The sequence below is a fragment of the Narcine bancroftii genome, chromosome 4 (assembly GCF_036971445.1).
Source record: "Narcine bancroftii isolate sNarBan1 chromosome 4, sNarBan1.hap1, whole genome shotgun sequence".
NCBI classification, from domain to species: Eukaryota; Metazoa; Chordata; class Chondrichthyes; order Torpediniformes; family Narcinidae; genus Narcine; species Narcine bancroftii.
Window position 1 is genome coordinate 307,011,717 of NC_091472.1, and position 16,676 is coordinate 307,028,392.

At 39.2% G+C, this 16,676-nt stretch overlaps 1 protein-coding gene across 1 annotated transcript in view; it reads right to left on the reverse strand.

Moving 5' to 3' along the window:
- Nucleotides 1-16,676, reverse strand: part of LOC138762481 (titin-like) — a 383,050-nt gene that overhangs the window by 158,897 nt on the left and 207,477 nt on the right. Inside the window, 12 exon segments of the mRNA XM_069936233.1 lie at nt 145-213; nt 1,047-1,115; nt 1,289-1,357; nt 1,727-1,795; nt 2,663-2,731; nt 5,003-5,071; nt 5,441-5,509; nt 6,338-6,406; nt 7,259-7,327; nt 12,686-12,760; nt 13,307-13,384; nt 14,339-14,401. Of these exon segments, the coding sequence (XP_069792334.1) occupies nt 145-213; nt 1,047-1,115; nt 1,289-1,357; nt 1,727-1,795; nt 2,663-2,731; nt 5,003-5,071; nt 5,441-5,509; nt 6,338-6,406; nt 7,259-7,327; nt 12,686-12,760; nt 13,307-13,384; nt 14,339-14,401 (837 nt within the window).

Below are 16,676 nucleotides of genomic sequence, written 5' to 3' on the forward strand. Positions count from 1 at the left end.
ATTTTCAAATTACTTTCAAATCATTTCACAACTTAAAATGCAGCATTTGCACCTTGACATGGAATAGAATTAAAAATGAAAATCTAGAATGGCCCTTATTTCCCACAAATATATTTATATTTAACTCAACAAAAGGATTCCTACCTTTTTCTGGAGTAACCTCTTTCTTTGGTTTCAATGGTTCAGGAGCTGGCTTCTTAGGAACCTCAGGGACTTCAAGAAATATTTCAAATTTCAGATTATGCCAAGGTCATCAAGTTCGACAGCACAGAAACATGCTATTCAGCTGATCAACTTATCCTTGCTGACCAAGCTAGTCCTATTTACCTGCATTTGGTTCATATTTCCATATCCACGTATCCGTCTAACTGTGTTTTAAACATTACAATTGTCCCCACTTCAACCACTTTCTCCGGCATATCATTCCATATCGCCAGCACCCTCTGGGTGAAGGCGCCACTCAGGTCCTTTTTAAAATCTATTTCCTCTCATCTGAAAACCATGCCCTCTAGTTTTAGAATCACCTACATTGGGGGGAAAAAAACTTTATCTTTTTCTACGACCCTCATTATTTTATAAACCTCTATAGAAGTTACCCCTTAACCTCTTACGATCCAGGGAGTAGAGTCCTAGCCTATCCAGTCTCTCCTTATAATTCAGGGTTACTAATTGTGGTAACATCATCATAAATCTTCTCTGTTCCTTTTTAGTTTGATGCTATTACTGCAGAACTACGCAGAATATTCCAAGAGTCGTCTCACCATGTCATATTATAGTTGTAACACATCTCTGTTCCTGTACCAAATGCCTTTTTCACTACTTATTGACCTTCATCCTTCCTGGATTTATTTACCTGTACCCTCAATTTTCTCTGTTCTGCAACACTCTGCAGTGGCCCACCATTCTCCACGTGAGCCCTACTTTGACTGACCTACAAAAGTGCAATATGTGCACCTTGACATGGAATAGAATTAAAAATGAAAATCTAGAATGGCCCTTATTTCCCACAAATATTTTTATGTTTAACTCAACAAAAGGATTCCTACCTATTTCTGGAGTAACCTCTTTCTTTGGTTTCAGTGGTTCAGGAGCTGGCTTCTTCAGAACTTCGGGCACTTAAAAAAAAATTCAGATTAAGTACCACTCATGTTACAAGTACAATAGCACAAATATATGTGACAGAAAAATGCAATTGAAAATACTTCATTTTCCTCTGCAAGTGCAGTGTAGAAGTTGATTTACTCCACAGAAATATTTTTATCACTTAAATAAACAAAAGGATTTCTACCTTTTTCTGGAGTAACCTCTTTCTTGGGCTTCAATGGTTCAGGAGTTGGCTTCTTTGGAACTTCTAGCACTTCAAGAAATATTAACATTTTCAAATTAATTTCAACTCATTTCATAACTTAAAATAACTCAAACATGCAATAGGAAAATGCACCACCAAGTTATTTCCTCACGTCAGCACACATTCATCCATCAAGAGAATCTTGCAGCTGAACAGTGAGGGAATGGCATTAAGTCAGGTTGACGATACACATTTATTTTCCTATCAAACCTTGAGGCCATCTAAAGGCTTTTATAAACATTCAAAATTGTGCTGTAGAGTTTATATCATAATCAGTAATAACACTTAAATATATCAATAAAGGTCAGAATAGAATGAATTAAAATATTTATTTCAGATGAATGTTACGAGCTATTAAATCAACAAAAAGATTCCTACCTATTTCTGGAGTAACCTCTTTCTTTGGTTTCAATGGTTCAGGAGCTGGCTTCTTAGGAATCTCAGGGACTTCAAGAAATATTTCAAATTTTCAGATGAAATACAACTCAGACATCAAGTTAAATTACCATAAATAAATATTTTTATGGTCATCAAGTTCCACAGCACAGAAATATGCTATTCAGCCCAACTTATCCTTGCTGACCAAGTTAGTCCTATTTGCCTGCATTTAGTTCATATTTTCATATCCATATACCCATCTAACTGTATTTTAAACATTATAATTGTCCCCACTTCAACCACTTCCCCCGGCATATCATTCTATATCCCCAGCACCCACTGGGTGAAGGCACCACTCAGGTCCTTTTCAAAATCTATTTCCTCTCACCTGAGAACCATGCCATCTAGTTTTAGATTCACCTACCTTGGGGGGAAAAAAAACTTTATCTATGACCCTCATAATGTTATATTCATCTATAGAAGTTATCCCTTAACCTCCCACGATACAGGGAGTGGAGTCCCAGCCTATCCAGTCTCCTTATAATTCAGTCCTACTAATCATGGTAACATCCTCATAAATCTTCCCTGTACCCTTTTTAGTTTGATGATATTACTGCAGAACTATACAAAGTTTTCCAAGAGTCGTCTCACCATGTAATAGTACAGTTGTAACACATCGCTGCTCCAGTACCAAATGCCTTTTCACCATCTTATCTATCTGCATCCTTCCTGGATTTATTTACCTGTACCCTCAGATTTCTCTGATCTGCAACCCCATCCAGTGGCCCACCATTCTCCATGTGAAACCTACTTTGACTGACCTACAAATGCACAACATTTGCAACTTGACATGGAATAGAATAAAATATAAAAACTTAGAATGGTCCTTATTTCCCAATAATATTATTGTATTTAACTCAACAGAAGGATTCCTACCTATTTCTGGAATGACCTCTTTCTTTGGTTTCAGTGGTTCAGGAGCTGGCTTCTTCAGAACTTCGGGCACTTCAAAAAGTAGAAATTTTCAGATTAAGTACCACTTTCGTTACAAGTAAAATAGCACAAATATATGTGACAGAAAAATGCAATTCAAAATACTTCATTTTCCTTTGCAAGTGCAATAGAGAAGTTGATTAATGAAAATAAGTATGCAGAAAATGTTACTTTATTATTTATGCTCATTCAATACTTAGATAAAACTGGGCGTACTGAACATGCTCACTGGTAATCTCTAAATCTTAGCACTATTGTAAACCTCTATGCACAACTAACTGGTTTTAATGGTAGCTATTCAATGATGGCAGTTGTATCACTGTATCATTTCCCAGCTTTCTCACTTCAATAAATTCTTCCTTGCAGGAAGTGACTGCATAAAAAATGGGTGTTTGCATTGTGGAGGAGAGAAAGCATCTCTACATATTTTAACCCCCAGTGAAAAGATCATGTTGACCATTTTGGGTAAAGGGATCTCTGAAGAAGTAGTCACGGTCATTGGTACCTCCACACTAGCACATTTTTCAATTTTTTAACCTGAAATTTCCTCTGCTCCACAAATTGCAAACGGTGTCTTCACATATTTCCTTGTTTCAACCTTGCTCCCTATTTTATCCCAGATATCCTAGAACTAGCTCTTTTCCAGTCACTGGTAGAAGAAGAGGATGACAGAAGTAAGGAATTTGACATGCAGATCGAGATTGATACTGTGCATTTTGATGAGGATACAGGAAGGGGGTAGATATAAGTCATTAGATGAGTGTAAATAAGTCAGGTCTGGGGGGGGGGGGGGGGAATAGTGAATAACAAAAGTGCCTGCTCATCAAGTAACACCATACACTCGTTCTGCTCGAGAGTGACAGTGAAAAGTCTAATAACAGAAGAAAAATGACTTAGGAACATAACCAAATATCTGGGTCATGGTTAAAACGTCCATCAAGACCCTCTTCAACGTTGCAAGCACTGAAAAGTCTGGCATAAAAATGCCTTCAATCTTCAGGCCTACTCTCCACATAAGAAAGAAGTCTTCCCCTCCATCATCACACTAAGGGAACCAAACATATATTAGAACCTGTGGGCTTATCAAAGGTCTGACACCTGCAGAGGCAACTTAGAATATATCCTTTGAGATTCTGGAGTCCACTGTTCATAAAGGTTTCCAAAGTGTCATTTTGATTTGTTTTCTGGGAAGTAATATCAGGAAAAAAAGAGTAGTTTTCTGCTGCTTATATTGCTGCCTTCTCTCAGACAAACATCTTTTCACCTCTCCTGTCCACCACTCTGTCAAATTCCTTACATGACCGATCTACCAGACGGCCCAGTCTGTGGCTCCTCACAATGACGTGATGCAATCTGGCAGCGAGAATGCCAAGTCGGAATCAGAATTAATTGTCATGGCTAAGTCATGAACTTTGGTGTTTTGCGGAAGTGTCATAGACCTTACAATATTATTATAAAAAAGTATAAATAATATTGCATAGAAAGTAAGGCAGTGTCTTTCCAATGTCAGTGCAGAGCTACTTGTGTTTATTCCAACAGGATATCTGCAGATTCTTCAACTGGAAGTCTGCTGCCTTCCAATTTCCCAGTTCCTCCCAATGTGAAATATCTGCACAAGAGCATATTCCACAATTTAGATATTTATTATGGATTGCTTGATGACTAACAACTTTGTCCTCTCATTCTCTCGTAATGCAAAGTTATTGCACAATAAACACTGATATCTACTTAGGTAAGTACTGCAAAGTAGTTCTAGATCAGTTTAGGCCGCAGCAGGTTTGCTTGGTATGCTCTTTCATAGAGTGAGACATGAAAGACGGCTGAAGCTGTGAGTGTAGAAATGCTGGAGGAACTTAGCAGGTCTCGCAGCATCTATAGGAGGTCAGATATATAACTAAGGTTTTGGGCCTGAGCTCATATTGAAGATATGAATAAAAAGGAAGCAGGTGCCTGAATTCAAAGGCTGGGGAGAAGGAAAGAAAGTGCGGGGGTGGGATCCAACATCAACAGGCAAAAGACGTTAATTGGACATGGATAGGTCTTCAGGAGAGAAAAGGTGAGAACTGATCAGCGGGGGGACAAGGGTCTGTGAATGCAAAGCAAGGAAAGGAGATAGAGGGAAAAGGAGAGAGTGTGTGAGAGAGAGAGAGAACAGACAGAGACAGAAAGAAAGAGAGACAGAGACAGACAAAGGCATAGAATAGAATTTAAAATTAAAATGTGGTCGGGTATTTACTCCACAGAAATATTTTTTATCACTTAAATAAACAAAAGGATTTCTACCTTTTTCTGGAGTAACCTCTTTCTTGGGCTTCAATGGTTCAGGAGTTGGCTTCTTAGGAACTTCTGGCACTTCAAGAAATATTAACATTTTCAAATTAATTTCAACTCATTTCATAACTTAAAATAACTCAAACATGCAATAGGAAAATGCACCACCAAGTTATTTCCTCACGTCAGCACACATTCATCCATCAAAAGAATCTTGCAGCTGAACAGTGAGGGAATGGCATTAAGTCAGGTTGATGATACACATTTATTTTCCTATCAAACCTTGAGGCCATCTAAAGGCTTTTATAAACATTCAAAATTGTGCTGTAGAGTTTATATCATAATCAGTAATAACACTTAAATATATCAATAAAGGTCAGAATAGAATGAATTAAAATATTTATTTCAGATGAATGTTACGAACTATTAAATCAACAAAAAGATTCCTACCTATTTCTGGAGTAACCTCTTTCTTTGGTTTCAATGGTTCAGGAGCTGGCTTCTTAGGAACCTCAGGGACTTCAAGAAATATTAAAATTTTCAAATTAATTTCAGAACTTAAAATAACTCAAACGTGCAACAGAAAAATGTACCACCAAGTTATTTCCTCACGTCAGCACACATTCATCCATCAAGAGAATCTTGCAGCTGAACAGTGAGGGAATGGCATTAAGTCAGGTCAGGAGAGTCGGCATAGTTTGCAAGCAGTCAACAGCCCTTTCAATATTGAGCCTTTACTCTCTGCTCATCCTGCTTGCTTGTCTGGTGCAAGAGGTAAATATGCCAAGTTTTGAGCTAAGTGTCTCTTGACAGCAAAAGCAATGTTGCCCTTGACTTATTTTATGATTGTATTTTGATTCAAATCCTGGTCTAGCACTGAGAATTAACATCCAAGTTTTAAAAAGGGAAATGACAAAAAAAAACAGCTTATCATTTCACATTTTAAACTGATAACACAAGCACTGGTTTGTTAACTAAGAAATCTTGGCTCTCTAAACCATTTTGGTTGAATATGAATTTTTTTGCTCAGATTAAATGAGTGTTGGAATACAATGAGCAAAGACGTAATTATGGAAATATGGTCATTGTTAACAAAGATCAATCCAAGAGATGTTTGTAAATTTGCAATTGCCACCAATTCTTTTTAGTAGACGGCACACATTTATTTTCCTATCAAACCTTGAGGCCATCTAAAGGCTTTTATAAACATTCAAAATTGTGCTGTAGAGTTTATATCATAATCAGTAATAACACTTAAATATATCAATAAAGGTCAGAATAGAACGAATTAAAATATTTATTTCAGATGAATGTTACGAGCTATTAAATCAACAAAAAGATTCCTACCTATTTCTGGAGTAACCTCTTTCTTTGGTTTCAATGGTTCACGAGCTGGCTTCTTAGGAACCTCAGGGACTTCAAGAAATATTTCAAATTTTCAGATGAAATACAACTCAGACAACAAGTTAAAATACCATAAATAAATATATTTATGGTCATCAAGTTCCACAGCACAGAAATATGCTATTCAGCCCAGCTTATCCTTGCTGACCAAGTTAGTCCTATTTGCCTGCACATGGTTCATATTTTCATATCCACATACCCATCTAATGTATTTTAAACTTGGCAATTGTTCCCACTTCAACCACTTTCCCCGGCATATTATTCCATATCCCCAGCACCCTCTGGGTGAAGGCACCACTCGAGTCCTTTTTAAAATCTATTTCCTCTCACCTGAAAACCACACCCTCTAGTTTTAGATTCACCTACATTGGGGGGAAAAAACTTTATCTTTATCTACGACCTTCATGATTTTATAAACCTCTATAGAAGTTACCCCTTAACCTCCTACGATCCCAGGAGAAGAATCCCAGCGTACCCAGCTTCTCCTTATAATTCAGGCCTACTGATCGTGGTAACATCCTTGTAAATTTTCTCTGTACCTTTTTTGTTTGATGATATTACTGCAGAACTATGCACAATATTCCAAGAGTCATTGACCAGCTGTTACACATCGCTGCTCCTGTACCTTTTTCACCATCTTATCTACCTGGATCCTTCCTGGATTTATTTACCTGTACCCTCAATTTTCTCTGTTCTGCCTCACCCTCCAGTCGCCCACCATTCTCCACGTGAGCTCTACTTTGATTGACCTTACAAAAGTGCAACATTTGCACCTTGACATGGAATAGAATTAAATATAAAAACCTAGAATGGTGCTTATTTCACACAAATAATTTTGGTTGGAATCAACCGAAGGATTCCTACCTATTTCTGGAGTAACCTCTTTCTTTGGTTTCAGTGGTTCAGGAGCTGGCTTCTTCAGAACTTCGGGCACTTTAAAAAAAAATTCAGATTAAGTACCACTCATGTTACAAGTACAATAGCACAAATATATGTGACAGAAAAATGCAATTCAAAATACTTCATTTTCCTTTGCAAGTGCAATAGAGAAGATGATTAATGAAAATAAGTATGCCGAAAATATTACATTATTATTTTTGCTCATTCAATACTTGGATAAAACTGGGCATACTGAACATACTCACTGGTAATCTCTATTTACTGTTGCAAAACTTCTAATGCACAACTAATTGGTTTGAATGGTAGCTATTTGATTATGTTAGTTGTATCACTGTATCATTTCCCAGCTTTCTCACCTCGAAAAATTCTACTTTGCAGGAAGTGACTGCATAAAAAAAAAATGGGTGTTTGCATTGTGGAGGAGAGAAAGCATCTCTACATATTTTAACCCCCAGTGAAAAGATCATGTTGACCATCTTGGGTAAAGGGATCTCTGAAGAAGTAGTCACGGTCACTGGTACCTCCTCACTCGCACATTTTTCAATTCTCTAACCTGAAATTTCCTCTGCTCCACGAATTGCAAATGGTGTCATCATATATTTCCTTGTTTCAACCTCGCTCCCTATTTTATCCCAGATATCCTAGAACTAGCTCTTTTCCAGTCACTGGTAGAAGAGGAGGATGACAGATGTGAGGAATTCGACATGCAGATCGAGATTGATACTGTGCACTTTGAAGAGGATAGATGTAAGTCATTAGGCGAGTGTAAATAAGTCAGGTCTGGGGTGGGGATATCGAGTATTGGAAGTGCCTGCTCATCAAGAGGATAACACCATACGGTTGTTCTGCTTGAGAGTGAGAATGAAAAACCTAACCACAGAAGAAGATTGACTTATGAACATAACCAAGTATCTGGATATTGGTTAAAACTTCCATCAAGACCCTCTTCAATGCTAAAAAGCAATGAAGAGTCATGCATAAAATTGGCTTGAAACTTTACAAATCTCTTCAGGTCTGCACTCTACATAAGGAAGAAGTCTCCACCTCCATAATCACTCCAGGGGGACCAACCATATGGTAAAACCTGAGAGCTGATCAAAGGACTGACACCTGCAGAGGCAACTTAGAATGCATCTATTGTGATTCAGGATCCGACTGTTCGAAAGGTATCCAAAGTATCATTTGATTTTGTTTTTTTTGGAAAGTAATGTCAGGAAAAAAAGAGAGTGGTTTTATGCTGCTGCCTTTTCTCAGACAAACATCTTTCTACCTCTCCCTTCCACCACTCTGTCAAATGCCTTACATTTACTTATCTCCCTTACTGTCCAGACTGTGGTTGCCCACAAATACATGATGCAATCTGGCAGCGAGCATTCCAAATGCAGATCTGCTTGTGTTTATTCCACCGGCATATCTGCAGTATCTTCAACTGATAGTCTGTTGTGACACATTATGTTAGGTACAGATATGTTTTTGAAAGCTAGATTGTGGGGTTTTAGATAGGTCATAAACAGATACAAACTCTTCAAAACAGATCTCATTTTGAAATGCAAGAGCTGTGCCTAAGGTGGAACCTACAAGTCTGCAGAGACAATAAAGATTTCTTTGCTGGAGGTTTTAACAAGGAGGTGCAAATGGAAGGGCCCATCTCAGGGTACTGATCATATCTTTCAGGAATTGATTTTTGGAGACAGCGATCTGTTTGGTGGCAGTTTGCCTGCTCAAGGAAGGTCAAGTGGTTTTTGCAAGCAGAGAGAGAGAGAGAGAGAGAGAATTGGTTTCTGCAGCATGGCAAGCTGGCACCTGATATAAGGGAAACGTAAAGGAACTCTGTGGTGACCTGCAGAAGAAGAGGTTATCATTTGGAAAATCTGATGGGGCAAGTTTCTATGGCAAGACACTTAAGTAACAGATGGAAGTAAATCAGTTTGTGTGTGTCCAACAAGCAACGTATCTCTCTCTGAAAACTGACAAGAACCTTCCTGAGCAGTAACCATTGAAGCCTGGTGAAAATTTATAAATGTTAACTTCTATGCACAGTATAAGAATTGCCTGATACCAGTGAACTTGGAGGAGTGAGAAGCGAGATTGGACTGTGAATCAAAGTACTTACACACACATTACACACACATGTGCTTAGAATTAGAAGGGGGTTCAGTTAGGTTAGTTAAATCAATAGTGATGTTAAAGTGTGATTATGTTTTCATGTTTAAAGAGAATTAAAAGCAACTTTTGTTTAAGTAATAATTTGTCTTGGTGAATTTCTATTGCTGCTGGGTTTTGGGGTCCTCTGGGCCCGTAACACTATTGTCTTCCAATTTCCAACCTCCTGCCAGTGTGCACAAAAGCAGATACTTATTCCATGATCTAGATATTTATTCATGTGCAATAACTTTGGCATTATGTTCTTTAATGATGAAACAGTTATTTTACAATGAATATTGATATCTACTTAGGTAAGTACCGCAAAGTAGCTCTAGATCAGTTTAGGCCGCAGCAGGTTTGCTTGGTATGCTTTTTCATAGAGTGAGACATGAAAGATGTCAGAAGCTGTGAGTGTAGAAATGCTGGAGGAACTCAGCAGGTCTCGCAGCATCCATAAGAGGTTAAGATATATAACCAAGGTTTTGGGCCTGAGCCCTTCTTCAAGAATATGAATAAAAGACGGTGCTTGACTTAAAAGACTAGAGAGAAGGAAAGAAAGAGCAGGGCAAGGAGCACACATCAACATACAAAAGGTTATAATTAGACCTGGAGAGGAGGAGAAGAAAGGTGAGAATTGATCAAAGGGGATGGCTCTATGAATGCAAAGCAAGGAGAGGAGACAGAGGGTAAAGGGGGTGGCAGGGGAGAGAGAGAAAAAAAGGAATGAGAAATAAGGATGGGGAGTAGGGTGAATGTAAACCAGGGAAGTTGATGTTGATTCCATCAGTTTGGAAGGTGCCTAGAGGGAATACGAAGAGATGTTCCTCCAATTTGCAGGTGATCCAAATCTGGCAGTTCATGTGACCATGGACAGACATGTTGCCTGCGAATGGGGTGGACAGTTGAAATGGGTTTTCACTGGCAAATCCCCACTACTGGAGCGGACAGGGCCAGGGTGCTCAACGAAGTGATCTTCCAGTCTGCTTCCAATCTCTCTGATGTAGAGGAGACCACAACGGGAGCACCAGATGCAGTAGATGATCCCTGCAGATTCACATGTAAAATTGTTTCACTTGAAAAGTCTGCGTGAGGCCCCAAATGGTGCTGAGGGAGGAGGAGGTGGCGTAAATGTAGAAATCCCTTTGGTCATCAGGGTAGGTGCCAAGGGGGCGATTGGTAGGGAGGGAGGGTTGGATGATGAGTCACAGAGGGAGCAGATCCTGTTGAAGTTGGAGAGGGGAAGATGTGACTGATGGTAGGATCATGTAGTTGGCGGTGGAAATGGTGGACGATGATATGTTGGATGTGGAACCTAGAGGGGTGGTAGGTGAGAACAAGGGGGTTGTTGTGCTTTTTGCAGGTGGAGGCAGAGGGCTCCAGGGCAGATGAGCAGATAATCAAGGATTCACATGTGATTTTTTGAAGAAGAAGGTCATCTCAAATGATCTCACTTGGAAGATCTCATTCCGGGAGTGGATGCAATGGAGATAGAGGAATTGTGAGAAAGGAACAGAATCCTTACGGGACAAAGTGTGAAGAGGTGTAGTCAAGGTAGCTGTGGGAGCTGCTGGACTTGTAGTCAAAAGTTTGTCTCCCAAGATGGAAACAGAGAGATTGAGATAAAGGAGTGTTGCTAGAAATGGACCAAGTGAATTAGAGGTCGGGATGGAAGTTAGCAGCAAAGTGGATGAAGTCGATAAACTCATCATGGGTGCATGAGACAGCACCAAAGTAGTCGTCAATGAAATGGAGGAAGAGTTGAGGAGCCTTGCCTGTGTAGGTTTGTAGCATAGATTGCTCCACGTAGCCAACAAAAAGGCAGGCATAGCTTGAGCCCATGAGAGTACCCCAAGGCTACCCCTTTCACGCTATTGTGGCATCAAAACTCAAATCCATGTCTTACTGTATCCCAATGCATGGGATGTGAATAAGAAGCTGGTGCCATGTCACAAATGAATAAAGTAGACATCTCTTTCTCTGCTTCGATCAAGTATAGGAATGACAAAATGGACTGCTGCAAAATGAGAAAATAATGATTAAGGGCCCTTCCACACCAAAACACTTCTTCATGAAGCGAAGTGTAAACTATTTCGTATCTGACTTCCACACAAATCAATCTTTTTTTCCATTTATGTTTCATATACCAAAATAGGCACTTTTCCAGTGAGTTGTGGCAGAAGATCACAGAAATAATGAAGAAGCATTTTTACCAAATTGTACATGCAGCTCAGAGACTGATACTATACATTTTGATGTACAGGCATGTATGTATCTATGGTGACATATCAATGTTTAAAAACTGAGTTGTTACCACAGTCCTCAAATTGAGCAGGCCATGTTAACTGGGATGCTAGGCAAGTCAAGGTCTTGAATTATGAAGTCCATTAGGTCTTGAAACTTACAGATGGTAAAGGACTGTGACACAAGATCAATTTGTTTTTTGGGACAAATACGATTGGTTCTGTTAATTCGCTCACCAATAATTTGTTAGTTTTGAGAATTATAGCCAAATGGAGTATGTGGATTAGGAAAGAAGCACAGGGTTTTTGATTGTATAAGTGAGCAAGTTCTTGGTTCTTCTCCTCTAACTGGAATCACAATCGGTGCCCAGAACCACCAAGAATCTCAAAAATGGAATCCCCAACGAGCAAAAGGGTGTGAAATGCCTGTTTATTGATTGTTATACATGTTTTATTGATCTTTCATATTATTTATTACACTTTAATAAAATACCCTATTATACCCTTGGTGTTCTTTCTCCCTCGTTGATCTGAACCTCGAAAACCTGCTTATGTTATGATGTTAATACAGGAGTGGAATTGTTATCAGTTCACAAGAATTGAATGCAAAGCTCTGTATAAGCATATAGTTCATGCAACATAGTGAGTCTTTAATATGTTTATTTATGTCCTTTTGCTCATTCTGCCGATCGATTTGCCACAAGAGGCAAAAAGTGGAAGATGCATTTCTGTGCACAGGGAAGCTCAGTGGCATCGCATCCAGTAAACATGAGATGTTATTAACATCTCCCAAAACAACCCCACAAAATGTGAGATGTGGAAGAGATAAAAGCCACCGACAGCTTGACATCAATAAATAATGCTGTCCTTACACTATTTCATGCATAACATTTGATTGATTTCAGTCACAGCTTATTTTATGGAATGAAAACAACCAATTCTACAGTATTAATCTTCATGGAGAGCAAAGAAAATGACAATCTTTAAATTTGTATAAATTTCCAACCTTTGGGTTGAACAACTTCTTTTGGGGAAATAGCTGGTTTCAGTTCATCAACTTTCTTCTCAGGAATCTCTGACACTTTAAAGAACAGTAGTTTACATTAGTAAAATGCTTTCCCTGAAGAAAATGTACAGATTTGTTTATTTGGATTTGACTTCTGGCCAAATAAAACAAAACATAAATTCGATGCCACAGCAATATAAAGAAATATTTAATGAGTTATTAAATTACTTACCTAAAAATGTTTGTGAGGCTATGTCTTTACTGTTGCATTGTTAAAATTTGAAAATATCGTGTGCTATGTCTCCAGTTAAATACAAAAAACATTGAGATACAAGATACTCCGATAATGGACATATACAGTTATTAATATTTGCATTTTGAAGATCAAGTCATTGATTATTGGATGGATACCTTCTCAACGGAACAATGATGTGAAGAACACATAGATACAAAACATTACAACACAAATGGAAAACAACATACCAAGAATAACAATGAAAAAGAGATTTTAGTTGTTTAATTGTGCACCAAGTTTATCCAAAAGGATGTCAGTCCTACATTGTGATGGCCAGAACATTGCTAAGCAAGATTAAAATTCAACTTAACCCTTTATGCTTGTACCTTTTTTTGGTGGAACTTTCACTTTTTCTGGAACAGTAACATCCTTCTCTCTTTCAACAACAGGCTCTCTTGGAAGCTCTGACATTTTAAAGAACATTAGGCAGTATCTTAGATCAAGATTATTTTAGAATGACTATTTCAAGATTGACAAAAAGATGTAGATATTGAAGTGAAGTTAACGGGCAGACAAAACTAATACAGAGTAGCTTTTCTATTGCATCAATATAAGTATTTAATACAGTACAAATATTAATTCTTGCACCAAGCATTAGGTTTTAATGCAGAGTAGCTCAAGAACTACACGTAAATATAAAACCTAAACAATGTTTACATCACACTTCAGCAAAACAAGAAAATCTGCAGGCATTGTGATTGTAGTTTACTCAAAAAATGCTGGAGAAACTCAACAAGTCAGGCAGCATTTGTTATGTCCTGAGCCATTCAAGGTATGTGCAAAAGCAGGCAGGTGCCTGCATAAAATGTTGGGAGAGTGAGGGGAGGAGCACAGGGGCATAGGTAAGATGTCACAGCTGGATATGGGTGGGAGGGAACAAAATAAAAAAGCTGAGAAGTGATGGGGTGAGGGGATAGATCTCTGAACAGATATGGGGAGGAGATTTCTCTCTGAATGGAGAAGGGAGGGGTGCAGAGCTTGAGGACAGATGGATGGGGAAGAGAGGGAGATAGGGGAGTGGCCCAACACCAATCAGAGAATTCAATGTGAATGCCATCCATCTGGAGAGTGGTCAGATGGAATATTAAATCCTCCAATTTAAAGGTGGCCTGGATTTGGCAGAGCACGAGGCCATGGAGAGACATTTTAGTCCAGGAGTGGAGTGCGGAACTGAAATAATTGGCGACTGGGAGATCCGTGCCATTGTTGAATGCAATTCATGCTGCATCAAGAAATATAATAACTAAAACCTGATTATAATTGGCTAAAAGAAATTGGATTTATTTTTTTTTACACACACACCGATGGAAAGAATAAGAGCCTATAATGCATAACATGTTTCATATGTGGCTCTTTACCTCTGGTCAGTGCAACTTCTTTCCTTGGTTCTTCTGCAAGTCGTTCCTTTGGAACATCTGGCACTTTAAAGAATGTTATTGATTTAAGATGAGTTTGAAGTTAGGTTAACAGTAAAGCTAATCCAGACAGCAAATCCAGATAACAAGATGTAGACAAACATAATATACAATGTAAACATGAAACAATTGTTCAATCAAATGCAGTAAATCAATATCTAAGTAGTAACTCACAATAATACCATAATTTAGGATTGGTGAAGTATTTTTGAGAAAAGTGTACTTAATATCTTTCTATTTTCTGAAAAGGTTTTCTCTTGACTTTCATTGACTGGAAAGTAAGAGATACTAAACAAATTGATCAGAGAAATGACGATACAAAGTCAAAATTGTTTGGATGGAGGAGGAGAAAGGACTGAAATATATTTGTGGAGAACATTTTTAAAATACACATTTTATCAGCATGGTGTTTTCGCTTGAAATTTTATCCTTGAGAGGGGGTTAGTTTAATAGGACAAATGTTTTACCAAGAGAGTGAAACACATTTGGCTACAGACACTGTGATTGTAGTAAACACACCAAAATGCTGGAGGAACTCAGCTGGTCTTTTCAACATCTATAGGAGACAAAGATATATCGCTGACGTTTTGGGCCTGAGCCCTTCTTCAAGGAAAAATCAGAAAATCAGGATACATATATGACATCACATACCACCCTGAGATTCCTTTTTCCTGAAGGCACAGCAGAATTACCACTAATTGGTATTGCATAAAATAAACTGTACATGCTGTAAAACATGTAAATAAAAGAACAGTAAACAGACAACAAATGTAAACAAGTTGACTGTGCAATACAGAGAGAACAAAAGAAAATCAATAAAGTGCATAAGTAAGTGTCCTTAAATGAGTCTCTGATTGAATTAGTCATTGAGGAGTGTGATGGAGGAGGGGTAGCGGCTGTTCCTGAACCTGGTGGTGTGAGTCTTGAGGCACTTATACCTCTTTCCTGATGGCAGCAGTGAGAACAGAGTGTGTGCTGTGCGGTGTGGGTCTTTGATGAGTGCTGCTGCCCTCAGACCGCAGCATTCCCTGCAGATGGGAAGAGTTTTGTCTGTAATATCCTGGCTGTTTCCACTACCTTTTGGAGAGCTTTATGCTCAGGGATATTGGTGTTCCCATACCAGGCAGTTGGTCAGCAGTAGAAATTTGCCAGGGTTTCTGGTGTAATATCAGAACCTCTGCAAAATCCTGAGGAAGTAGATAAAGTCTCAGAATTCAAACAATGAGAAAGAAATCCAGACCAACAAAAGATGTTAATTGGATGTGATAAGGGACTAGTAGAATTTATCATGTCTGTGCCAAAGGAGTCAGGGAATGGAGAGACAAAGGGGGAAGCAGGGGTTGGGGGTGGAGGGGTGTGGTTTGAGGAAAGCCAAAGAAATCAATGTTAGTGACATTTGGTTGGAGGGTGCCCAGACAGAAGATGAGGTGTTGTTCCTCCACTTTACAGGTGGTTTCAGTCTGGCAGTACATGAGATGATGGAGAGACATGTCAGGCAAGGGAATGGAATGGAGAGTTGAAATGGGTAGCCACTGGGAGATCTATGCCATTGTGGCAGACAGAGTCAAAGTGCTGAACAAAGCGATCTCCAAGTCAACATCCAGTCTCTCCAAAGTAGAGGAGATCACAGCCGAGCAGTAAAGACCCCTGCAGATTCACAAGTGAAATGTTGCTTCACAGGACTGCTTGGTGGCCCAAATGGTGCTGAGGGAGGAGGTAAATGGAGTATCTCCTGCAGTCACAGGAGTAGGTCCCAAAGGGATGATTCGTGGGAAGGGAGGAGCGGATAAGGGACTTAAGGAGGGAGCGGTCACTGTGGATGGCAGAGAGGGGAAATATGTCTTGTAGTGAGATCACATAGTAGGTGGCGGAAATGGCAGATGTGTTGGATGTGGAGGCTGGTGAAGTGGTAGGTGAGGGCAAGAGGAATCCTGTCCATTTTGTAGTCCTCATCCCAACCCTCCCCATCATCCCTTAGGACCCTTCCTAACTTCTAACTCCTGATCCACCCCATCTTCCTCCCCCTTCTTGACACTTTCCACCCCAATGAACCTCCCCATCACCCCTGCCTGGTCTTCACCAACCCCTCCGACCTTCTCCTCTTGGAGATTGAATGCTCTGTTCTCTGTAGAGGCCACACCTTCGTCCCTCTTCACTCGAACCTTAACGAGTCTGCGCACGCCATGATGTTAAATCTTCTTCCATCCGCCCCTTCTACATGTTTACTTCCACAACCACGATTCTCCACCTCCACACCTCAGATCCCTTCTTCTGCTTTAAA